The sequence below is a fragment of the Plasmopara halstedii genome (assembly GCF_900000015.1).
Source record: "Plasmopara halstedii genome assembly, contig: Scaffold_2386, whole genome shotgun sequence".
Classification (NCBI taxonomy): domain Eukaryota; phylum Oomycota; class Peronosporomycetes; order Peronosporales; family Peronosporaceae; genus Plasmopara; species Plasmopara halstedii.
Window position 1 is genome coordinate 788497 of NW_020189293.1, and position 25673 is coordinate 814169.

General features: G+C 42.0%; 10 protein-coding genes across 10 annotated transcripts; 4 read left to right on the forward strand and 6 right to left on the reverse strand.

Moving 5' to 3' along the window:
- Positions 1–146: 146 nt before the first annotated feature.
- Positions 147–334, forward strand: PHALS_03600 (uncharacterized protein; the record flags this gene model as incomplete). The annotated part of the gene is made up of 2 exons (XM_024717841.1): positions 147–285; positions 321–334. The coding sequence occupies 2 exons, from the start codon at positions 147–149 to the stop codon at positions 332–334; spliced, it is 153 nt and encodes a 50-aa protein (XP_024583300.1).
- Positions 335–4627: 4293 nt separating this feature from the next.
- On the reverse strand, positions 4628–5915 carry PHALS_03601 (glycosyl hydrolase family 6 protein; the record flags this gene model as incomplete). The annotated part of the gene is made up of 2 exons (XM_024717842.1): positions 4628–5105; positions 5170–5915. 2 exons carry the CDS (start codon positions 5913–5915, stop codon positions 4628–4630), a joined length of 1224 nt encoding a protein of 407 aa, XP_024583301.1.
- Positions 5916–7732: 1817 nt separating this feature from the next.
- Positions 7733–8321, reverse strand: PHALS_03602 (uncharacterized protein; the record flags this gene model as incomplete). Its single annotated transcript, XM_024717843.1, has 5 exons — positions 7733–7773; positions 7836–7902; positions 7966–8017; positions 8078–8202; positions 8280–8321. 5 exons carry the CDS (start codon positions 8319–8321, stop codon positions 7733–7735), a joined length of 327 nt encoding a protein of 108 aa, XP_024583302.1.
- Positions 8322–10334: 2013 nt separating this feature from the next.
- PHALS_03603 (hypothetical protein F444_00158) lies at positions 10335–11591 on the forward strand (the record flags this gene model as incomplete). Its single annotated transcript, XM_024717844.1, has 1 exon — positions 10335–11591. One exon carries the CDS (start codon positions 10335–10337, stop codon positions 11589–11591), a length of 1257 nt encoding a protein of 418 aa, XP_024583303.1.
- A 192-nt stretch (positions 11592–11783) lies between these two features.
- Positions 11784–13247, reverse strand: PHALS_03604 (1, 4-beta cellobiohydrolase; the record flags this gene model as incomplete). The annotated part of the gene is made up of 2 exons (XM_024717846.1): positions 11784–12445; positions 12515–13247. The coding sequence occupies 2 exons, from the start codon at positions 13245–13247 to the stop codon at positions 11784–11786; spliced, it is 1395 nt and encodes a 464-aa protein (XP_024583304.1).
- A 273-nt stretch (positions 13248–13520) lies between these two features.
- On the reverse strand, positions 13521–14186 carry PHALS_03605 (uncharacterized protein; the record flags this gene model as incomplete). The annotated part of the gene is made up of 1 exon (XM_024717847.1): positions 13521–14186. The coding sequence occupies one exon, from the start codon at positions 14184–14186 to the stop codon at positions 13521–13523; it is 666 nt and encodes a 221-aa protein (XP_024583305.1).
- Positions 14187–15434: 1248 nt separating this feature from the next.
- On the reverse strand, positions 15435–16580 carry PHALS_03606 (glycoside hydrolase family 6 protein; the record flags this gene model as incomplete). Its single annotated transcript, XM_024717848.1, has 1 exon — positions 15435–16580. One exon carries the CDS (start codon positions 16578–16580, stop codon positions 15435–15437), a length of 1146 nt encoding a protein of 381 aa, XP_024583306.1.
- Positions 16581–17415: 835 nt separating this feature from the next.
- On the reverse strand, positions 17416–17624 carry PHALS_03607 (uncharacterized protein; the record flags this gene model as incomplete). The annotated part of the gene is made up of 2 exons (XM_024717849.1): positions 17416–17530; positions 17557–17624. 2 exons carry the CDS (start codon positions 17622–17624, stop codon positions 17416–17418), a joined length of 183 nt encoding a protein of 60 aa, XP_024583307.1.
- A 1011-nt stretch (positions 17625–18635) lies between these two features.
- Positions 18636–18867, forward strand: PHALS_03608 (uncharacterized protein; the record flags this gene model as incomplete). Its single annotated transcript, XM_024717850.1, has 2 exons — positions 18636–18774; positions 18851–18867. The coding sequence occupies 2 exons, from the start codon at positions 18636–18638 to the stop codon at positions 18865–18867; spliced, it is 156 nt and encodes a 51-aa protein (XP_024583308.1).
- A 3427-nt stretch (positions 18868–22294) lies between these two features.
- On the forward strand, positions 22295–24231 carry PHALS_03609 (copia ltr rider; the record flags this gene model as incomplete). Its single annotated transcript, XM_024717851.1, has 3 exons — positions 22295–22663; positions 23633–23805; positions 23880–24231. 3 exons carry the CDS (start codon positions 22295–22297, stop codon positions 24229–24231), a joined length of 894 nt encoding a protein of 297 aa, XP_024583309.1.
- Between the last annotated feature and the right edge of the window lie 1442 nt (positions 24232–25673).

Below are 25673 nucleotides of genomic sequence, written 5' to 3' on the forward strand. Positions count from 1 at the left end.
AAAAAGGACTTCGGGATGGCGACTCGTACAGGAAAAATCAAGAAATATACCCCAGCGGAATGAAGCAATGTAAAATCTTAGTCAGGGCCGAGTAGGTATAGCCGTGTAATAAGAAAATACATAGCAACTTTCAACTGATGACAATTATGGCAGCTACAGTACGCACACGGCGAATGGCTGCTGTGTGTTGCGTACACAGAGCCAACGTCGCCAAAAGCAACAGGTGGCTAATGGAAAAAGACCTGCAAACTTTGGCAGTAGACTTGGATTTTCCTACATCTAACCGTACATAGAGCTGAATACATTGCCATGGGAAACAGACGAAGGCCGTTGAGTCGATATTGGCAATTAAATAGCTATTTGAGCTTAGTCGTATCGGCTTGAGCCCTAAAGCTGATATTGCACTAATTCAAGACGCCGCCTGTCTATCATAAAAAAGGTATATGAAATAGACATCCCTGACACGGGAAAAGTTGAAGCAACATAGAACTTCAAACACATCCAATATGCCTGGTAGATTTGCGCCATCTACCAGGCATATTGGATGTGTTTGAAGTTCTCACCTGCCTGTCAAGAAAAGGTGTATCTTGCAAACTAGCACAGAAAATATGTTTGGATACCTCTGTGAAGACCTAAGATCCTCGTTCGTAAATGGTGCGGTTACGATCGATCGCCACGGATGGTATACGAACTAGAGGGGCTTGCACCGAGGCCTCCCCTGCTCACCCTACCTCTTCGGAGTAAACGGCTCGTGCTGCATGAATTGCGTAGTCGAATTTACCTGTCGCGAGTACCCATCGGGGGCAGGGGGTGTAAGTTCTGCAAGTGCGAAGAAGGCGATTCGAGTCAGGAACTTTGTTATGCTGGAGTAGTAAAAAGAGGACTACTTAGCTATCGAGGAGTGCTGCCGTACTGTCGAGTGATATACCTGTAATAGTGCAGATCAAGGGACAGCGTTCAATACTGTGAAAATCCAAAAAGATTATTCAGTGTCGTATATTACGCTCCGGCTTGTACTGTAGGCTATTCCTTTCTCCAAGTTTATACCAATGGGCATTAACGCTTAGTCGCGTTTGTGTCCTATCAGCTTGACGCAAGAGAAATGAACTATTTAATGACAACAAAGAGCTGTTTACAATGAAATGTGCTCTTGTCAAGATTGAAGTGCACCTGCTTAGCTAGAAGCCGTTTGTGATGTTTATTGATCATGATTTGTTGTGGCTCTTCTGAGTTGCTGTAACGGGGTTATACGTGACCTTATATTAAGGAATAAGTCACACAATATGGCGCGACCACACAATGGTGTGGCTACACCTTAACAAAAAGCCACCACGTGGTGGGACTGCCAGGATTTAAGCATTTTAATTACGCTTTACTATTAACTTAAAAAACCTATAGATTTGGATATAGGCGGCTCTGTCTCAAATAAAACAAATTAAATACAGTTTTAATTTTAAACGGGAAATCGCATTTGCCTTGGGTTAAGGTTGTGAGTACTTTTGGAGTTAGCAGATTGCGATCCGCTACACTCATACTGGTTCTAGTATAGAACGTAAGGTCGATGGCCTTAGCTTGGCTCCCTTTAAGCAAAGAGTTACAACAGCCCCGCTGCAGTTGCCATTTTATCGAAGCAATCGGTTGCACGATTGTACCGTCTTTTTATGCTTAATGTTCAACAGCGTTGACTCACTTGAAAAATCCGCGTGTTGTGATACAAATGATAAGGATCACAACCCGGAACTTTCGAGGCCGTAGTAAAAAAAGGAATAAAGAATACTCAGTGAGTGCTATAACGAGTCTGATCGTCCCGGCGTTGTGGTTTTTATTTTGTCTGCTTATTTTGCTACTGTCAGCTATCTCATATCGAGGAAGGGGCAGGACAGTAGTTCTGACAACATGCTATACACCCAATAACGTTTTACAGATTGCTCCCAACGAACTGGACCTGGCCATAGGAACCCAGATTGTCCTTTCGCAGGCGCAAGAGTCGTAACGACTTTAACTAGTCTCATCGCGCTGTGATCATGACATTCAAAATACAGCGCCGCCAAAAACGACACCGAACTAGATTATCGTACTGAAGGAATGCAGAGCATAGAGGGGATGGCTCAGCCGAATGTTTTCAGATGAGGCCAGAATATGGAGAGTTAATTGAAACCGCATCAAAGGATTTATTGTCATCGTCACAAATTACATCTTTTTAAAAGCAATAACAGCAATTATAGCATCGTATTAGAGGCTCGTAAAATCATATAATGTGGTATAACAGAGAAAACTTAACACGTGACAATGCTTCACGAGCAGATACTTGGCGGTGTCAGGAGCGATGTGGGAACTTGGAGCCCAGTGGGTGCTCATTGAGTGCTTGCATTTGCGCAATGTATTAAAATACAAAATAACTTTGAGACTTAGCTCGTCCCGCATCATTGTGAAGAGTACGTACACGACGACTGTGAATGTCCACATTACATTATCTCAGGTACGACATTGTACATTTAATCACATTGTAATGTTACTATCTCGATAAATAAATTATTGATGCGAATGATGATGTTGGGACTCCTTATAGGGGATGTGCATGGTACACAAGTACAGCTTTGTCGTGCATTCAGTAATATGTATAATCCTAGCATTACTAAGAAAGTATGCGTCAAATCGAGGATAAGACCAGGCAACTAGATGCGAGGTAACTCTCGATTCCGCTACTTGGTGGTACGGATGCAGCCATCAACAGCGGCTTTCCAACGCGGACTATTTGAGTCAAAACATCCTCTGTGCAATATTCACGGCAACCCTATCTGATAAAATGTCTTCAGCACAGATCAAGCGCGGAAGATTTCTCGCTATAGAATCCTTGGACCATGAATTTAACCTCAATGAGGCTTTGAGCCATCGTAGGGTGATACTAATTTCAGGATTTGTTTTAATGGTAACCATCATCTCTGACACCGAGCGCCGGGTATCAGAGTTGTTTACTCGATCGACATCAATTAAAGCCATACTAACTGTGAGCCGTTCACAGCGCACTTGAGAAAGACTCGTGCTCTCGCGATATATTCGAATAGCGAAGTACATTAATGGAAGGCCACGAGTGCTGCTGCGTAGATTTGCTAAATAATGATTCCACAACATACGCAAGATTTGCTAAAAATCGAGACGATGATTCACCACATACGCAATGTACAGCAAGTCCATGTAGTGATGTACAGGAGACGTCCTATAATTGAAATACACGCATCTCTTGTTGTCCAACATCCGTCGTACTACTGACAGCTTTAAGTCTGACTTAAACGGATTGTTTTCGCCTTGGGTCTCTGCTGATTAATTTTTCGACAACGTCGTTGATAATACAAACTTTCTTGATCATGCGTGTCTAGTCATTATCGGTTTTCACTTTCAAGACGAGCTAATACCTTCTGCAGTCTTCATCCCTTGACTTTTTTGCTTTGACGAAGCCCACAACTCGTAAAGCCTATTCATTTCAACGAGGAGTCTTGCTCCATGCACAACACATTTGCTTCAGACCGTAGAAACACGTATGCTACTCTTGACAGGAGCGAAACTATGGGTTATTTCAAGTATTAGCACAACTTCAAGATTGCGGCATCCGCAACTAGTAGCTCAGTCATAAGGTACAACTTCCAGCACTATCCAAAAAATTCATTCCAATCGCTTCGTTGGCTACAAGCGGTGCCTTGTACAGCTTCTGTGCTCGTTTCGCGTCGAGATCCTATCGGTTGCAGTTCGTCATTGTTGGCACCAATGTCCAAATTTATCAAGCCTGTACGCTTCAGGTTCAATCCTTGTTGTTATAACCCACCTTTGCGCATCGTGACCTACCATTACTTGCTGACATGCTGTTGAGTATCATTCATGTCATAATATTAGTTTTGAGCACGGCTTCTGTGTACAAATGAGTGTTCAAGATCAAGATCGATGAAACGGATACGATCGAGACAAGGACCCATTTGGGTTGTGGTCACGAACAGCTTTTTAGAGTACCTACGCCTTGGCTTTTGCTATAGGCATAGAGCTTGGAATGTCAAGGTCATTTTGATCTTCACCAGAAGGTGAAAGATGGGCCAAACACTGACAGAAGCGACTATAAAATCGCAAGGTATTCTATCGGGATTAAGGATCTGAAGCATGTCGTGTGGTAACTTTAAGGTATCAAGGAAGTCATTCGGTATCCTGTGAAGGAATTTAAAGAATGACATTTTCTAAGGTTGAGCCAATCTTCTGGTCGTTTATGCATAAAATTTGACCGCAGCAGCCTCTTCGCTTGGATATGACGTTGAATTTTGAGCTTTCAACTCGCAAATGAGGACCACATCGTGTCAAAAGTTGTGAGATGTCAAGTACTCTTCACTTTCGCTATGGGATATACTCAGTACATCTAAATACATCGAAGGCTGCTTCTTTAATGGTAGTGAACATGTTACCGCACAATTAACTTTCGAGATTATTGTCAATTCATAACGCAATTTGCGGACGAAACTTCGTAACATTGACTATGAGGATTATCGAACTTTGAAAGCTACTGAGAAGTGGGTTCTGTCTCCAAAACGTTAACAGAAACGTTCCCAGCCGCTCCTCTACATCACTTTTTTAACCAACAAGATACTGTTTAATGTCGAACTCGGCGCTTCACCTTACAATTCATTACCGGAGCTGCAGGAGTGACTTCAGGTGCTTCACTTGGGGTGAAATATGCGTCATCGGGGTCATCAGGTGTATTTCCGGTCTTAGTCATGGTCTCGCTTGACGGAGTTTCGGCTGGAGTATCCTCATCATCTCCCTCGCCAGCAACAGTATTTTGCTCTGGAGAATAATCGCTCTTGCCTTTGCCCGCAGAGCCACCAGAGCCTCCCTGTGCAATGGTATTCATGCCGAGTTCTTTCACAAGATAACCTTCATCCCACAGCGTCTTAAAAGCCTCGTCAAAGAACAAACCGGCATCTGGACCACCATTACATGTGCCGTCACTCTCACCGGGTACTTTAATCCACATGAAATAGTCCAAGTTAGCAATTTCCGTTTCTGATGTTGGCGGAATGCCCATTCCTGCTGGTAAAACATTGCACCAATCTGTGCTTGTAGGCTCCCTATCAAATGTCAAGAATGTTAGAACATGAGAGCTAATTACATAGAAACAGAGCGCAAACGTACAGATAATTTCGACTCGTATCAGCAATACAGTGCATATCAGTTGATCCAATTGCTTTTTGAAACTTGGCGCACAACTCCGATATTTGTTTGTTTGAACGATAGTTGGAAGTATTAAGCACGATACCTTTGACTTTACCAGACAAAGAGAGTTTCTTAATGACAGATACTACTACCACCAGCTTGTCAGGGGAATCAACAATCCAGTAACCAACATCCACGTAAAGTTCTGCATTAGGATTCTTCGAAAGGATGCCAACAGCAACTTCAAGATTCTCTTCGTATCCTGCCTCAGCACCACAACCATCCTTTTCAGCAAGAAGACCAACGGAATCAGGCTCCACAACATATAACACCTTTCGTGTCCCAACGGCAGTTGTTAGTTGTGTCAAAAATTTCTTGTAATCAGCAGTATTTTTGACTGATCCGGCATTCGAGAAACCACCACTGCAATCTTTGTTTGGAATACCATAAACGACAACTGTCAATCGTGAATCTTCAGGGCAGTTTTTAACAAGACGTTCAAGCATTGTTTTCTTCTCGGCTTCAGTTTGACGATCAGTATACCAGGCAGCAATCGAATATTCTTCAACTGCATCGATTGCAAAAGCTAGTTCTGGATATTTCGTCTTTGCTGGTTCAAACGATAAAGGCACCATGGAACATAATTCCTCACCAACAGATTCTATTACCGGGAAGCCTAAAGCGAGTGACGCTAGTATGACGGCGGAATGCAGAATCTTGACCATAGTGACAGCAACTGAACGTAGTAGGAAAATCCGTGTGCTGTGATGTGAAATTAAAACTGAACGACATTGTACATTGAGCTGCTACGTCGCGACATTAGCAAACAATGTATTGGTAGAGGCTCTCAATTTACAGACAGGCTGTAAAAACTAGTATATTACTATGTCAATATGTCAATAGTGTAAAGGCCTTGCAAAAGCTTAAATTTGACAGGAAAAATGCATTATCCACACATATGCAACAAAACTGTACATGTGGCGTAACCAAATGTAGTCTAATTGTGGAAAAAATAAAAGTGCGAGAAAAAACGCATATAGTATATGAAAAAGCGAGAACTTTTGTGGAAGTCACATCTTTTTGATATTTTTAGCTACATGAGATGTAAGAAGCTAATGTTCCAATGTTATCTTCACATTATTTTATGCTGAAGGCTTCGTATGGCAACGTAAAAGATCCAAATATCGTTGAGTTGTTTACTTGGTCACAATCACTTTGTATGCTAGCTGCGTTGAATAAAAGTAACGTTTTGAGCTCGTCAATAGCTCTAATTCATAATTTGTCACTGAAATCCTCACAACCAAAATTGTAAATTTTGGACGGAATTAAGCTGTAAAGATGACAGAATTACAAGACTAGACACGTTTTGAGTACACTAATCTTTTTGAGCCACAAAGCATCAATATCGTAACTTTCCATCAGTAGACAACTCAAGTATTTAAAGGCTCAGTGCATTTGACCTGAAATGAATCATTTGACTCAAAATTCGTAGTTCGTCATATTGTCTTGTAGGTAAAGCGTTGTCTTTTCGAAACGAACATTATACGATTGCGTATGTTTTCATCATACATTAAAGATAACATGTGTGTACAGATAATAGAAGACGCAAGCCCCATACGTTTCTGGGTATCAGGGATGAGAAACTTCTGGGTCTTGGTACCTATCAACCAATAGCTAAGCTATTCAACAGAATATGTTTCTTTAAAAGTTGAGATACAAAAGTTTCTAGCAAAGATATACTGGTGTTCGTATGATCTAGTAGTAAACGACTCACGCGTTTCATAGACTAGAGGGATCACGTCAGAGTGATCACAATAGTTAAATTGCAAAAACCTACTTGAACCTTGTTTAACAGCCAAAACAAGGTATCTCTGACCAATTCTAATAAGCAAAGACCCCGTACATACAGAAGGTCTCATGATTTCGAGTTGAATAGTTCATTTGATCAGCATCCGGGTAGTTCCGTCGTTGATATCGGCGTTCGAGCAAAGCAGCGACGATTAATCGCAGAGTAGCTTGTTGGATTTTGATGAGAAAACTGGCATAAGTAGCCAGATCCTTGTGGATTCGTCAAGCCAAGAATGTTGAAGGTTTAATCTTGATGTGGTTTTGTAATTGATACGAGTCAAAAATCGTGATCAGTCAGGTGCAATTACTTGCATGCAGTTAACATGTAGCTTTCAGCTAAGAATCACTCAAATCTGTTTCTCACTTTCTCGCGCATAAATTTCAAGCCAGAAAATGATGAGCCTGATGATTTATAAGCGCAGACTCAACTATGGAAAGCCGATAACTTTTTATCGGAGATTGTTTTGCTGGCTTTAAGCTTCAGATCGTAAATGAATATCTAACTCTTTAGTTGGTGTTTGATTCTAATGATCAATGATCAACATTTCTGCAATTGCAACATTGTCAACAACCGCGCAGTTTGAGATCGTCTTATGGATGTGGATGTCGAGGGTACAACATATAAAGATTGTATATAACTTTTCAACTCACGCACTGCATGCCGCCTCGAGGTGTTTGTAACATAGTGCCAAGCTCAAGATACATCACAAAACGGTGCAACAACAAGACTAGAGTCTGTGATTGTTAAACATTAAAATTAATATATTATACTGACCGGCTTTATACCTTCATCTTACGTGTTTTGCAGCTCACTGTGATGAATTCAACCTGAATATATGTCGAAGCTGGACAAGAAGTGTTGGCCTGCAAACCAGCATGAGTCAGATTCATCTTTACGGTCGTTGATGTGTTCAGATTCATCTTTACGGTCGTTGATGTGTTCAGACTCATCTTTAGATTCATTGATAGCGCTGTGTTCCTTCCAAAAGACTACAGAAGCATCTATGATTGCCGAAACTGCCTGAGAAGTCAGACCGACAGTAAACGATAACTGATCGCCTCCTTCGTCAAGCTTCTTGCTGAATTATGATTCTGATAGAAAGAGAGTTGACCTCCGTTTCGGTCGGCGACTGGGTTCATCTTCTTATGCGTCTGGCGTTGGATCTGTACCTTTGCAGGTCAGTCTGACAACAAATTCGACAATAAATTGCTGGCCTTCCTTCCTAACCCTCGACTCTTACCATTATCTTTCGCGCTGTCATTGCTGCGAAATTTCCTTTCATCCAGCAAGTAGAATTCAATGCTCAGTAACAAAAGATATACGTGAACGGCCGTTCATTATATTATCCTGGTCAGATCGGTAAAAATAGCAAGGTAGATGTGCATCGCGAAGGCTATTCTTGTCAGTGCTTACCACCCTGTTGCACCCATCTAGTCAGCTACTGACTTGTAAGACTGCTCGAGGCTCAGTATTCTTGACTGCACATCTATTCTGTTGCGATGTTTTGACGCCAAAAGCTCTAATTTGGTAAATTTCACTTGCTTGTGTAGTCCATCTGTAGCCGCTATGGATGCGTCCACCGCAGTAACGAGACTAGTCGCTTTCAGTTGTGAGCAAGTTGGATTGAAAGCGTTGGTTTAGCGCTGTGCTAAGTCAAATGCGTCGTCGCACTAATGAAATAGACCCTCTAGGGTGCAAAGTTGTTTTTTAGGATGACGACATTGATTATTTCATTGTCCGAAAGAACTTAGTCTTCATCTCACGACCACAGCTCTGCTCAATCCTACTTACTACTTATCAAATGGATCCTTTCATGATGAAAGAATTAACAAAGAACAACGGAATGGTAGTAAAATTCGGGTCAGAAACACTTTAATTAAAAGCTCCGAGAGTCTCTACGAGCTCTACATGTATGGCGCCAAGTGTTGTCTACTTGTCTACTTGGAATTTCAAGATCTTAAAACGCCTGTTATGGATTGCTCTACATCTGTTATACTGCAGCGTACGTTCATGACTTTTGCGGAATCTCCAGACCTTGTAACTAAGCTGAAATAAGTTTTAAAGAAGAGATTCTTCATGTAAGATTGATCGTCTAATTTGTTAACGTGACCATAAAATCGAGCGATATTCAATCACCCAACACAATTACACTAGGAAGGTATTTGATCGTTTGTAGCGAATATTTCCCATTCCATACCGGCAGATATTGCGTTAGATTATCCGTTAGCAGCCAACTCAAGAAGAGAAAGAGAAAGATGACCCGATACATCGGTCGTTACGTGACTATGCTGGCTTGTCTAGCTCCATGACTTTCACTGTAATCTGCTATGACTTACGCTCACAGCACTAGATTGGTCAATAAGAGCTGCAATCAAGTCTGTTATGGTTCAGAACTTCTTGGAAGATCAGATTCTATAAACGTACCCTACTGACTCGTAGCGGTACGAGCTTTATGTCGCCTATTGCAACAGCAATAAGGTAGCTGACACTTTTACAAAATCGTGAGGTAAGCGTTAGTCAAGAGAATTTACATCTGAGCTTGGGATAACATGCATGATTGCTCCACGCAGAGTGCGAGCATCTCACTAACAATGCATGTCAATCACTGCGTTCTATATTCTGTTTACAAGGTTTCTCTTTAATGAGGTTTCACAAAATGAGTTTTAGCCTGTATGACAGCACCTGCATTTAATAATTTTTAAGCATATGAAAATGTACAGTTAACCTGTCAAAACGATTGTATTCTTTTTGTAAAAAGATCGAATTAAGTAAATTTCAATTCCCTCTCCGTAATATTTCGAAGGGATTCAGTCAAGCAGAATCTTTCGAAATCTTTGAAGAAGTGTCATCATAATGTCTGGATGCCATGAGTTCATCTCCCTCCTTACATCTTATCATCATCTCAATCTTTCCCGCTGATATTATACCGACTCTAAATACAATCCTCTGGCTTTTAATCATTATCGAATAAACTAGCACACCATCCTTAGGTTGATGCAAGCACCTCAGTGCCATCTGATAGCATATGTGCCGCTAGAATGTAAAGTGAGTCAATTGAAACTGATTCAGCTGTCTATCGCAATCATACGAAATCAGGAATCCATCGCTTCTTAACGTATCGAATAAAACCAAATGGTTCATGCGTGTCAGAATGAATACAGAGAGCTACCGCAGATTCATGGCAACAAACGCTTTTCGATCAGAATCATCGTATGGCGATTCTATTCTCCTTGTTGTCGACTGATGCTATTCATTCTTAAAAATTCCATTGCCAACTCAATCGACTTTCATCAATATGGCCAAGATCTCTCGTATGCTACTTGCAGTCATAGCGCTTCAAAGTACAATACTTGCTGAAGATCTTTGCTCTACTACGCCATACTCATACTCTCTGGCCAAGACAACGTATCCGAATCTTAAAACTGCATTGGAGACACTAGAGCAATATTCGATTACTGCTTGGTATACTGATCGCCAATCGGAAGCAGCGAGTACTGCGTTACTAGCGAACATTACATCAAAATGTTCTGAAGATACTCGTATGACAATTGTCGTTTATGGTCTTCCAAACAAAGATTGTAATGCTGGACTCTCGTCTGATGGAACCGTTCAGAATTCAAAAGACTACGAAAAGTTCCTATCGAAGCTGACGAGTGCTATTGGTTCTCGTAAAGTGCTATACATCGTCGAACCTGATGCTGTGGGTCTTCTCGCTGATAATGGTTGTGGGAAAGCAGCTGGATACTTGGAGAACCTTAAAATTGCTGTCACAGCTCTGTCAGCGAACCCAAATGCAGTATTGTATATGGACATTGGCTACTGGCTCTTAGCCGACCCATCCAAGACTACAGAAGTAGCAAAGATTGTCAAAGAACTATGCACTTCGAGTAACCTTAAAGGTGTGGCAATCAATACTTCCAACTACCGTTCAAACGACGAATGTACGACGTATTGCAACAACTTTCAAACTGCCATGGGGTCGACAACAATGTCGTGTATTGTCGACACAAGTCGCAATTACAACGGCTCGCCTACGACCGATTGGTGTAATATCAAGTCTGCTGGTATTGGTAAGCCACCTACCTCCGAGACTGGTTTCTCGAACATTGATTACTATCTATGGGTTAAACCACCTGGAGAGAGTGACGGCATTTGTTCTGGAGTTACACAGTCGAATGTTTCGTTGACTGGTGTCAATGCTGGTTCGTTCTATGATGAGGGATTTCGTTTACTATGGGATCAAGGTTACTTTGTTAAAGAACAAGGGATGCCAATGATTTCTGATGGAAGTACAGTTGAGACGATTGGTAAAACTGGCTTGGAGACGCTCGACAACAGTGTGGAGCAAGATGTTGGCCAGGATTCGGATAGCACTACAACAGAAGCTGGTACAGTTACTCCAGTCGACATCGAATCGCTTGGAATTCCAACAACACCGTCAATCCCGACAACTAATACGACAACTGCGATTGAAACACCGAACGTCACTCCTTCGACTATTCCTTTGATCAACAGCTCATGCAAAACCAAAACAAGTTTGCGTCAACTGTAGAATTTATGTTGAGATCTATTTCGTTGTAGCGATTGTAAGCCTGTGTCTGCGTAAAGAGAATCATATAAAAAAAACACGTAATTGAATTGCCAAGTTATCTCAAATAACAACATAGTGAAAACGTAGCTTCTTGCTTCAATTACTAACATATAAAAGCTCTTTAATCTTTCTCGAAGTCTTCTATTCTAAAGTTCAAAGAATACTTGACTCATCATGTTTCGTTGTTGATTTCTGGACACGAAAGTTTGGTAATGGAGCTAAAGCTGATAGTGGTAAATTCTTGTCATCATTCAATAATTTCTTCTGTTCCCGACGAATTCCAATCACAGTAGCAAGAGAAATCACAGTAGCAGCCACAACACCAACTAATAGAATTGTACCAGATGCTGTAGTTTGATCATTTGTATCTTTCTTTCCTACTTGTAAAGCTTCAGCTGATCGATGAGAAAGATGTAAAGTTGTGATCTTTTCATTATCCACATCACGTGTCCTGTCCTGAAAATTTCCAGTCTGATTCGAAGTAAAATCTTGATCATCAAACTCTTGATCTTGTATGAAATTTGTTGAGACTACTGAGCCTACTAAACGACGTCGTGTTTTACCAATAGGAGGATATCCTAACTCAGCAACAAGAGTACCCTGATTCCAATGAAATTTAAATATTTCATTAAAAAACACACCAGCATTAGGTCCAGGTATGGAATCAGAAGTATGGTTACGACATGTGCCGTCACTATCTCCAGATGGTTTAACCCAGAGAAAATAATCCACGTTACTATATCCCGTTTCATTAGATGGTGGGGTACCTATCCCTCCATTTCTAACGTTACACCACTCGTTATTTTCAGGTGCACCTATATGTTCAGAATGTAACCGAAATAAAGTCAAAAAGATGCAAAGTTCCGTTTCTATACGTTACTTACCATTTCGGTTTCGAGAAGTATCAAAGATACAATGGAGTTCAGTCGAGTCCATAGCAGTTTGAAACTCTGTACAGAGTTGAGCTAATTTACTAATCGCTTGATAGTTTGAAGTATTCAATGCAATGCCTTTAACATTAGACGTAGCAGTCACAAGTTCTTTCACAATATTCACAACAATTGCTAACGTATTGGGATATTCGAGACTCCAGTAACCCACATCCAAGTAAATCACTGCATTTTCATTCTTTGATAGGATTTCAATCGCAACTTGTAAATTCGTCATGTATCCAGCAGTTTGACCACATCCAGTTGTATCAGCCATCAGTCCAATAGCATCAGGTTCGAGTATATATAAAACTTTTCGAGCACCTATTGTTGACGTGAGAATGTTTAGAAATGTGATATATTCTGCAGTTGTATGCACGGTACTTCCACTCGTCGATTCTGTTGATGCACAGTCTTTCTGTGGTATACCATACACTACAACACTAAGTCGTGAATCTTCAGGACATGATGTAACGAGATCACGTGCTGTCTTGGCATAATCTCCATTTTCAAGGCGATCAGAGTACCAAGTCGCGATACCAAACTCCTCGAGTGCCTCGAGAGCAGATTTTGACTCAGGATACGCTATCTTGGCTCCTGGATACGTTACTGGCGGTAACGAACACAGTCTTTCGGCTTCAAGCGCTGGTATAGATGAAGCTAAGAAACACCAAGCTATACGCTTCATTCGTGAGGTTGAATGACAGAGAATTTTGGATGGAAATTAACAAGTGTTCGAAACATGTGGAAGAACAAGGTATAGAGACGTACAGAGCACCATCATGGAAAGCAATCCTAGCCAATCGAAGGCTGACAATTTACTGTCTTAATAAAGATGGTAATGAATGAACAGGATAGATACTAGCTGCTCTTGTTCATACTTGGTAGGTGAAAAATGAGCTAATCTGAATTAAATTAGATTAGCTAGACGAATAGACCTGATGGGAGTTTGATCCACATCTCACAGAATCGTGCTACCACCTGTAGGTGTGTGTTTAATCTCAATATGAATGTGACTGTCACCTGGAGTCGCCAAAGCAGCATCAGCATCATCCTCACGTGCTTTCTTCATACGCGATGCCGCAGTACCAACTGCTGCCACAGCAGCTACAGTCGCGAGAAGTCCCAAACCAACTGTACTCGTGCTACCAACGTTATTCGTTTCACTCGATTGCGTATTAGCCTGTTGAGCGGTTTGATCTGAACCATTTTCACCTAAATCATCAGTAGTTGAGATGGGATTGGCACTAAGAGAAGTGTTTTCAGAAGGAGTAGAAGTTGACGTCTTCTCGGGAGGTAACGTAGGTGTTACAGCATTCAGTGGTGTCGGGTTTGTAGCAGGACTTGCTTCAGGAGTCGACGTTGGAACGGGAGATGGAGTGATAGTGCTTTCAATCGATTCCGTAGGAAAGTTAGGATTGCAATCCTTCGCATGTAATCCGGACGTCAAACTTGTCGGTTCATTAGCACTTGGAATTGAATTGTCAGTCGATGATGATGAATTGAGATCAGACATCGTAGTGTACGCATCATTCTGTGTGATTGAATTACTTTGCTGCAAAGCCAACACATTGTTGGAGTGTACGGCTACAATCACAGCCGTCCAGACCGTAAATTTTCGAAACATCTTAACCGTCGGGGTCTTTTTCGAGTCTGTGTCTTCCTCTTTGAGTTGAATAGTTTCTGACGTGGGCTACAGAGTCGGGCGATGTAAAAGTGGGGGGGGATTGTTTCAAAACGAAATTGAAGGTGAAGGAGAATCCTTGACATGTTACTCAACGCTACGATGGTCGTTCACATGTGAAGATAGACTGGCTATGTTAAAAGCGCATCTTTATCTCTTCTAGATGTACTGACTCCATAGGGTAGATAATGTTCAAGGGTTATAGGATGAAAGACTAGAAATAATAGGATTCGAAAGCAAGGACTGAAATCCTAACGTTTTATCGCACGTCATAGACTCTAGTCAACATATACTAGGATGACGACAGGTCGGTTTTTCCCTATTTGAAACCCGCAACACATGGTTTCGAAATATTACTAAAAGAAGGTTTTGCAAATCATTTAAATAGAACTTGGTTTGAGTAATAGAAATTTTTAAGTTGCCTTTATTTCTTACATAAATTTAGTATTACTACTCTTGTACCCATCCTCGACCGAAAATTCTAGCACCGTGCGACAAAATGAAGCATTTTATTGGATAGGTGCTGTCTTGGATACAAAAATAAGCCATTTAGTTTATTCTTTTGGAATGTCGTCGATCTGAAAGAATCAAAGTCTTTTCTTACAAAGGCTGTTAACTACCTTCTGTCCATCACAGCTGTAGCTACTAGTTGAAATCTTAACGACTCTATCAAATCGAGTGGACAGAATGACTTTCATTTATTGTTTGTATAAGACACAAAAATAATCCATTTTACCATCTGGATTTGTAGTTATTTCGCCTGTCTGGTGCTAGGATGGTGGAAATTTGTGTACAACCACATCCAAGCATCTGGTCCCTTTGTACGATCAATGTTGGATGAGTACATTCCATAACTTGGATAACAAGTGCCATACCTTCTATAATGTCATACCTTCTATTGCATGTACTTGTCTTTGTTCTAGCTGAAAGGCAGTCGTAGTTGGCTAGAAGAGCGACGAAATCTTGCTCTTACATCTTTTACAGGTAGTCACTTATGAAAAGTTACTTGGAATATTATAGTAGACATCATGTATCGTCATACATATTCGACCTTTTCATCTCGATTCAGTAGAAGCAGACGTTCGATATTAAAGGTAGGGCATTACTGCTAAATTTTTGGACATTACCAGCAACTTGATGTCGTGTATTCGACAGAAATGATTTCTACTCATCTCTCTATCATGCTAAGACTTAAAAACTAGCAATTATTGATAACAAACTTGACGCAGCAAAAATCCACATCCATGTCATTGTATGCCACGTCAATGGACTCGCAGAAGATTCGGGATCGTCAATGGTATCCATTTGTTGAGTACTTACAAAGTAACCTTGATTCCAAAGTTTAATGAAATGTTCATTAAAGAACTGACCAGCTTGTGGACCTGGCAATGCATCCATCGATTCATCTAAACACGTTCCATCACTGTCACCAGGAGGTTTTAAGTACAAGAAATAGTCAATTCCATCCAAGTTCGTCACGTTTGTAGGTGGTGCTCCAATTCCAGCTTTTCTTACATTGCACCATTCTGAACTTGATTCATTGACAAATTCTTGAAAGTTTCGTGAACTATCAATCACACAATGCAAGTTTGTGGAACCCATTGCCGTTTGAAACGCTGTACAAAGCTTTGCAATCTCTTCCGTTGCACGATAATTCGAAGTATTGAGTGCAATGCCCTTCACACGTCCAGTTTTCGCAAGTTTTTTCACTGTTTTAGTCACAATGTTCGTTGTATTTGATCGTTGCAATGCCCAAAATCCAACATCAAGATAAATTTCAGCATTTGGATTCTTGGATAAAAGTTTAATCGCAGTGATTAAATTCTTTTCATATCCAAATTTCACTGCACATTCATTGCTAGCCAGTAACCCAATTGCATCTGGTTCCAAGACGTAAAGAACTTTTCGTTTCTCAATAACAAATGCAAGATTTGAAATAAACTCTTTGTAGTCTGCACTTGTCTTCACAGTACCTTCACCACTGGAATATCCAGCGTCACAGTCTTTATTGGGAAGTCCATAAACCACGATACTTAATCTTGAAGATTCGGGACATGCTACAACGAGGTCCATCGCTGTTTGTGTAACATCTCCACTATCATCACGATCTGTGTACCACGTTGCAATACCTAAAGTCTCAAGATGACTTAGAGCAAAGGCAGAGTCAGGGTACATCTCTTTTGCCGATGCGTACGTGATTGGAGGAAGCGAGCAAAGTGTTTCGGCGGTATGAATCACTTTGAAATTCCAGCTAAATACAGCGAGGAAGATTAAGTTTGTTAACATGTTTGCTAATTGAGGAATGAAAAATTGGTTGACGATCGCTCGACTGGTCATTTTCTTAGGCAGATGTCCCGCATATACGATAGACAGGACTCGACTTTGAATTTGTCTGAATACTTTCGTATCGTACAATTGTGAGATGGTAAGTACAAATCCTTCGGACTTTTTCTAGCTTTCTTAAGTGTTTTACCCAATAATAAGACGTGCTGACGTCACCTTGAAGGTTTGATTAGCACAAAAAGGTACTCAGTATTCTATGACGCTTTCCTATGTGGTGCATGTGAAGTCACCGTTTGTACATTTATCAACGTGGACTCGTAAAATGAAAGCTTACTCGGTGCGAGGTGTACGGCAACCTGGTTGTAGTTTCCTACTCCAACGCCCCCTGTACGAGGCAGTTCACTTGGTGTATTTACAGAGTCAGCACATGCATCGATACCACTAATTGGGGTTCGAGGACAAAAGTAGAGCACTATGTGTTTTGTAAACCTCCACACCAATATGTTTACCACACTGGGGTCACTATCTAACGACACCCCGCAAAAATGAATGACTTGTGCAATTTTCTTTTTCACTACTTGCATCCTACAGTGCTTGCATCAAGAACCCGATACTTTATGAGTTCACATATCTCAGCGAATTTCTGGAAAAGATGCAACCTTCGTGACCGATGGCGTCCAGTTATAGTCAACGGGGCAGCCGAGGTGCTCTCCGATAAAAATGGTCACAATGACTATTCCATAGTGAGCGATACTGCAAATTTGATTCCTGCATCTGCGAACCTCGCCACATTATAGTTCTTGCTGCGCTTCGCATTACCTCAGCGCCGGTAGCCAGCTACATGACTCCTCTCTCAGCTAAAGCGTGGTACAAGACCCCATCCTGGAGCTCATGATGTGTCATCCAGCTCGATATGCGGAGCTGGGTCTGACTTAGCAAGCCAGAACTGCCCGACTGCAAACGCACGAGACGCAACAACATTTGCAAACTCAATCGCGTGGCAACTGTCAGTTAATTGTCAGAATTTGACCGGCGTCCGTGGGTAGCGCTTAAATATAGATCGTATAGAGAGCTCAGAATTTGCCTCACGAGTGCCATATGATCACATTTTCAAAAGAGACTCTAGCGTTTGGAATAACAGTAGTCGGGGGAATGCGTACACACTTTAAAAGCCGTGATCTCGGGACCAAATGGCGGCGAATGTACCGCTGGGTAATTCGCGCAATGAATGAATAAGGAACATCGCCTTACTCAGATTAGCTTTAGGTGAGCTTTTAGCCAGATTTTGTGTTGCGGTACGACTGCAAGTCGTTTAGTGGTCAACTATGTGAGTGAATAGCGCGGCATGAACGTCGAGGGACGCTTACAGCCTTCAGGGTATGTTGTCGACTTTTATTCTTATCATCACAAGTCTGCTGGTACAGCTGAGGCCCAATCTTGTACTTAAAGTAGTCTATGTCCCACTCGCTAGTGGGAAGCATTGTGCTGAGGAATACTGCCACTTTCCTGAAAAAATACAGAGGGTGAGCTACGTCGTAAGTAGCCATCGGCGCCAGCGCAATCTTGTCGGAGTGGAGCCTCAAATTTTTCGGAAACATCTAGTCTACTTCACTCGAGTGTGATTACAAGCAAGGGGTCTTCTATCCATTCCACATACCGCAGTACCGCAGTACCGGCTGAGGACAACTCTTCCGCGGCTGACCGCTCTGAGCTTCCCAAACAATAGTAATATGTCAATTTTTCAGCGAATGTGATAAACCTACCGAAACATACAAAGTCTGCAGTGTATAGGGCTTGATGTATGAAGGTGGGAGTATGTTTTGATCATTTAAGCTGCGTCAAACTGTTTACGATCGTAACAAAAATGGATCAAGCTACACGTTTTACATAGAAATTTAAATTAAGTATTTTATGGACTTATCAAGGCCGTATCACGGTCCACTCTTATGGGTCTTTCAAATGTAAAGTGCTATGTGGAGGACAGGCATTCAGACCACCACTGTAGTTGAGCTAAAATACTCGCTAAAGTGATTATGCGGTTTTGTACTGCTTGTGAAACCTCAAACCAATCTGTAATTAGTGCAGCTCGAAAAAAACTAAAAAAGAACCATGCCAGTACCAACTGCACGACGAAATTTTCAAAGAAAGTCAGCGCGCGTATTATCGAAAAATCTCACAAGATTCAGCCGAGGGGAGAAGCAACCTCGCCAATACTACGCAATTGGAGTACTTCGATGCGGAATGAAGGGTACGTTACTTCGAGAACGCTCGTCATCAGATCACTAAAGTGTTTGTGGATGGCAATTGTGTCATTATTGTGCCAGGCTTGATATATCTCTAATGAGGTATTTCATCGTAGCAGCATTTTGGCTTAGTGTTAAAAATTGCAGCGTACGCGCTGACACAATGGTCAATTGCTCAGATTTGTACCAAATCAATTACTGTATCAAATATTAACCAGACTCGCCTAAAACAAAGTTATAATAAAAAATATGTAGCAAGCTGCATCTAGTGGTTGAAAGCGGTTTCTCCGAAGCAAACTCCGCATCGTGATCTCACAGGTGATATCCGTCTGGTATATGACAAGTAGAAGGTTGTTACTGTCCTTTACTACGAATTAATCTGAATCCTTCATCGCTTCCCTCGATGTTGTAGAACCTAAGATGCTATGAAGCGAAAATCGTATCAAATGGCAGCCGCAGAAAAATGAGATTATGTACTTCAGATGATACAGCATGACTCAACGTTATAACCCATCAAAAGTCATTCGTTAAAGATGTCCGTTGATGGTTTCCGATGATATCAACAGTACTGTTCTTAATGTCTTCCATCAGACCGAGAACCTCGTGGATAGTGATTGACTTGGCTTCGCGGTATGGGAAGACATGTTGATGTTGTGGTTCTTTTTCGGTGTCAAAAGAACTTGAGAACTGTAATATAGAAAGTGCGGGTACAATTTTTATATTTCATTATACGACAACTTCCCACCTATTCGACTATCCCGTTAGAAGAAATTTGATCCAGTTATATAGCTTGTGCTACTGCTAGTATATTCCATCCGTGATTCCGTTCTATCTCCCAAGTATAAGATGCGTCATACTGTACGCACACTAATTTGTCTTGAATCTTTGCAATAAATAATCCGAATTTTTAAGTGCAACAGGGTGGCTAAGCGACATATGAACCAACGCAAAACGATTCTAGCTGGAAGCGATTGCTTCTAAGGTTTATTCTTCAATTTTGTTACCGGCTATGGGTCTGTACCATTTGAGAACATCGTACTTATTATGCAAAAATGGTGCTCGTTGAAGCTATGTAGTAATGGCAAAATTTGGCTCAACTGCGGAACGATTTTATCAGCAGTTGTAGCACGAAAGCTTGCGCTTTCAGCGTCTTTTGGAATGTGCAGGTCTTGCGGCGAAAAACGCGTCGTCTTGGCGAAAATAAAGCGCGTGGATACAAGACTTGTCATTTTTACGATCGGAATATCGCAGCCGCTGCTATTTCATTGTATTTGTTTGAAGTCTCTAACCGAACCGTTGAATACATGTTTCGCTCCAACACAGCCTCAGATTGATGTATCCGATGCGCTTCGGCGCGGCAAATGGCTTATATTGAAGTCACAATGTGATAAAACTGTTAGCAACCCAATCGGGGGCCACTGCGGCTATTGTGCTAGTAGACAAGAAATTCAAATTTGTTAGATAGTTGTACTCGATCAGATGTCGTCGTCATCTCTGCAGCCCAACTATACGCTGAATGAAAAAGGGCAAGGAGGATCGAGAGGTAAAGCCTGGGGAGACTTCACTTGACAAATGTTGAAAGGAGTGATGGTGCATCGTTCTTGCACTTAGTGTGGAGAACATCAGTCACAGTTGATTATTCTCATGTTTACGTATATTGATTGCATATGTTTACGCTCACTGATTCAACATGATAGTGGGCAATATGTACACATGTTTGATATACGATGTATAATTGGCTAGGTGAAAAAATCTGTTGTGACTAGAAGGCTGAGAGGTAGCGCTATCAAACTTAGGACCTAAAGAAAAATTACTTCTCGATTCCCCCCCAACTACTCAAGTCAAGCTCTTCTCCCTGTCACCGCACTCGCAACGTTGATCCTGGTAGAAGCCTATAAGCGTCTGTGCTTGCCGATTTTGTCCTGAACATCACACAACTAGCTCTGAGACTAGGTCTGCGGTAAAATGTCATTGTGCTTGTCCCGCTAGTCCATTAGTAGAGGTCAACTTTATTGCAATTTTGTGCAACGCCGTAGTAACACTTTAGTGCAGCTCGGCGGATAACAAGTCAAGGCCGTCAACATCCGAACAACGGCTTCGGTCTTCAGTATCTAACAGGTTATGAGCCCAATGAACGACTTTATCATCAAAACCGAGCTGTTTGGCGACTTCAACTTGCCATTGTGAAGTTTCAAGATGAAGATGTATCTTAAGTATAAGGTACTATGGAGAAGCTGTGTCTGGCACGGAAACTTCGGAAGCGACGAAGCAAAAACCACATGCAGCAATTGTGTTGAATCTGAATGAAATACAGCTCATGCATGTAGTCAACGCGAAAGATGCGCATAAGGCATGGTCGACGCTAGAAGGGTCCCAGCGAACAAATAACATGGCGAATCGATTGTGGTCGAAGAAAAGTTCTCCTTGCTCAAGTTAACCGCTGCAAACATTAGTGAACATGCGATGGAGTTTGAGCGGTTAGTGATGGGGATGAACAGCGCTAATTGTGGTCCAAGTGGGGTATATATGTGCGTAACACTGCTAAAAAGTCTATTAAGATCGTATGAGAGTCTGGTACAAGCGTTACGCATGGCAGTAACGCATTCCAGCTTTGCAGATTTGGTGAAAAACTGATTGCAGAAAAAGTGCGTCAGAAGGAGTCGTCGCGTACTGAGGAAGCGACGGCGATTTTTTTTTCAACAAAAAGAAGGGCAAGCAAGATGCAAATAAGCAAAATGGTGGACGGTCGAAACGTCCATCAAGCGCATGTTTTAGGCGTGGTAAGAACACCCATTATGCAAGAGATAGCCGATCAAATGGCAAGGGATCTGGAGGAAGATTGGATCAGTCGGACGTCGCGTTACCGTGGCATAGAGTATGACCAATGGGAATTGAAACATGGATAGCGGTGCGTTCGCACACATGTGTAAGGAGCGCGACGCGTTTGTTAACTTCCCGGAAGAATTAACATAGCGCAATGTGTCAAGCGCGAAGGGTGGTGCAATGTTAAAGGTACTCGATTATGGGGCTGTCAAGCTTCGTGTATGCACGGAAAGCAAGTGGGTGAATAAAAGTCTGGAATAAACCCTACACGTCAAAGATCTCAGCGAATATCTATTCTCGTTGACCGCTGCATCCGCGCGAGGAATGACTGTCAATATGACACGCGACAAATATCTGTTGCAGTGGCAAGTGGAAGAAGGCATGGTACGCTCATTTACCTGAACACTGACATTACGGATGAGTGTCATATGGTTGAAGATGAAGCTAAGCTTTCGCATCGCCGACTTGATCATGCATCGTATCAAGCGGTAAACAAGGGATTGCCGATAACCCATGTGGTATATGTGCGACTGCGAAACAAGTGCGAAAAGCATTTGATTCAAGTGCAGAGAAGCTTGAAGCCAGAAAGAGTGTGCGCAATGACGACTTTGTGTGTTTGGATGTGGTCGGGCCGATCACACCAAAGTCCGAGTCGGGTTATCAGTACGTCGTGAGATTCATTTTGATGAAGAGTTGGTCACTATGTTGTATCCGATGAGAAAGAAGAGCGAAGTAACAGAAGCATTCATCGGTCTCTACAATAAACTCAAGGCGATAACAGGTTTAAACGAGAATGTTCTGCGTAGCGACAACGGTGGCGAGTACAAGAATGGATCGATGAAAGCGTTCCGCAAGTATGCCCATATCAAGCAAGAATACAATGTGCCATTCAACCCTGAACAGAACGGAATGGCTGAGCGTATGAATCACAATCTAGTAGATATGACGCGCTGCATGCTAAAGGACGGTAGCTTGGATAAGTCGGATTGGTGTGAAGCGATGCTGACTGCTGCGGACATTCGCAATGTATTGCCGAACGCTTCGCATCCAGACTCAAGTCTGTTCGAAATGGTGTTTAGGAGAAAGCCGCGTATAGAGCGTAGAGCGTATGCGAGTTTTGGGCAGTCAATGCTATGCTCACGTGGCAAAGCAAACACGCAAAAAATTGGATGACGCGGGAGTAAATTGGTCTTTGCTCGGCTATTTATGACAGCACAAGGCGTTTCGGCTGTTGAATGCAAGCGATGGATCGATTGTGATACAGCGGAGTGTTACATTTGCGGAGAACCCTACCGCGGCAAAGTCTTCAGCAAGAGAGAGAGAGAAAGGTGCCATTGATATTATCGACATGGAAGAAGACATGACAGATTATGAACATGACTACGATGCCATACCGATAGAAGAGAGCACACGAAGATGTGAAGAAGCACCACACACGCCGCCAAGACGTCCACAGGAGACACCAGGAAGAAAGGTACCAAATAACACGTGGGTTGAGCACACCAAGAAGGAACGGCGAAGAAGAATGTATGGTTCGTACAGAACGTAAGCAGCGGACTGTAGTGCACTATAACCAAGAGATCCCAAACATGAGGCGTAGAAAATTTAACGCTGATGACTGTGAAGATAACAACGGGTTGTTCTGTTTCAACATTGCTGGCAATGAAGAAAGCGCAGCTACGTACGAAGGAACCATGAAGAGCAAGGACTAGAATGAGCGGTTCAAAGTAATGAAAAGCGAAATGAAGTCGTTCAATGCTCACAATACATGGAAGCTTGTGAAGATGCCACAAGGTCATAAGGCAGTTGTTTGTAACTAGGTCTCTTGCATCAAACGCGATCCAAGTAGATATATAGTGAACTTTGAAGCGCGATTGGTTGCGAAAGGCTATACACAACGACCAGGGGTCGATCATACGGAGACATTCGCTCCTGTCGCATGGAATGAGTCAATTAACATCGTGTTGTCGATTGCTGCGGAGCAAAACATGGAAGTAGAGAATGTAGATGTTGATTCTGCATCTCTATGGTGACGTTAAGGATGAATTCTACATGGATCAACCAGATAGCTTTGAAAACAAAAAGCATCCCGAAACGAAGTGTCTGTTACAACGTGCGCTAAATGGAACGAAGCAAGCTGCACGTCAATGGAATGACAAACTGAACACACATTTGGAAATATGGAGCTTGAAAGATCAAGCGCAGATGCATGTGTGTATGTGCAGAAGATCGACGAAGAGTACAGCATCATTAGGATCTACGTTGACGATATACTGATCTTCAGCAGAACAAAGAAGAAGATTAATGGGATCAAGCACAATTTGAAGAAGATGTTTACCATAAAGAAGTTAGGCGAGTTAAAGTACTGTCTTGGCATCGATATTCACCGCGATCGAATGTGTAAGGCGTTCTTTATGAATCAGAAGGGATACATCAATAAATTCGCGGAAAAGTTCGGTATGGCAAAATACAAAGAAGTACATACACCAGATAATAATAATTCTAAGTTGGTAAAGATGCCAGAGGACGAAGTGTTTATGCCCAAGTTTCCATTCATAGATTTGGTTGGTGCGTTGATGTATGTGATGACATGCACGCGACCAGACGTTGCACATGCTGTGGGTGAAGTAGCAAAGTAACGTGAACGCTATCACAAGAGTCACTGGGTAGCAGCTAAGCGCATTCTCAAGTTTCTCAAGACTACTATGAATTATGAAATCTATCTCGATGGTTCTAGCCAGGGGGAGCTTTTTTGATACGCCGATGAGAGTTGGGCTGCTGATTTATATTCAAGGCGATCGAGAACGGGATATAAATTCTATCCTAATTCGAGCGCTGTGTCGTGGAAGTCTAAACGTCAACCGACTGTTGCCACATCAAGCACCAAAGCAGAATATTGTACAGTGCGACACAAAAAGGGTGTGATTACGGCAATTGCTGAAGGATCTCGAATATCAAGTGATTGTTGTTACGACAATATATCAAGATAATTAAGGGTGCACTGCGTTGGCAAACAATCCAGTGTATCACACACGTACCAAACATATCGCCATCAAGTATCGTTACATCCAAGCGAAGATAATGTCAAACGATCTCAGTATTGAATTTGGGCTAACAAAAGAAATGGTTGCGGGTGCAATAACGAAGGCATTACCCCGGTTTATCGAGAATATCAATATGAAATTGATATCAAGAATCGAACATGCACATGAAGGAGAGTGTTGAAAATAGTGAAGGTGCATCGTTCTCACAATTAGTGTGGAGAACATCACCCACGGGTGATCATACTCATGTTTACGTATATTGATGTTTACACTCACTGATTCAACATGCTTGTGGGCAAAAAGTACATGGGTTTGATATACGATATATGATTGGCTAGTTGAGAAAATCTGATGTGACTAGAAGGCTGAGAGGTAGCGCTAGCGAACTTAGGCCCTTAAAAATCACTTTTCAATTTTCCCCAACTACTCAAGTCAAGCTCTTCTCCCTGTCGCCGCATCCTGGTAGCAGCCTATAAGTGTCCGTGCTTGCCGATTTTGTCCTGAACATCACACAACCAACTCTGAGACTATGTCTGCGGTAAATGTCATTGTGCATGTCTCACTAGTCCATTAATAGAGGTCAACTTAGTTGTAGTTCTGTGGGCTAAAGGTACAAAGCCGTAGTAACACATTGGTGCAGTTCGGTGGATAACAAGTCAAGCCCGTCAGTATCCGATAAACGGCTTCACTCTCCAGTAGTTCAACAACAAAGAGCAGCAAGAGAGCATTCAGTGCGCAAAGTAGGCGTAGGTGGTCTGTTTGGACCCGGAGATTCAAGTTGACTATTTTTATCCGGTCATGAAACAGTTCGGATATGCGTCGAACATGAACTGACAGAAAAAAACATATTTTGATAAAGTTCAGATTGGCAGCGTCATGGACTTAATGAGAACGTTATGATGTCCTCTACGCGCGACAAATGTATGTCTTAACTATCAGAATTCAGCTCCTATATTTAATTTCGCCAATCAGCAATACTGTTTAGTTGAATACAACTGTTGGCTCTCTCGACCGGGAACATAATGTTAAAGGGCGTC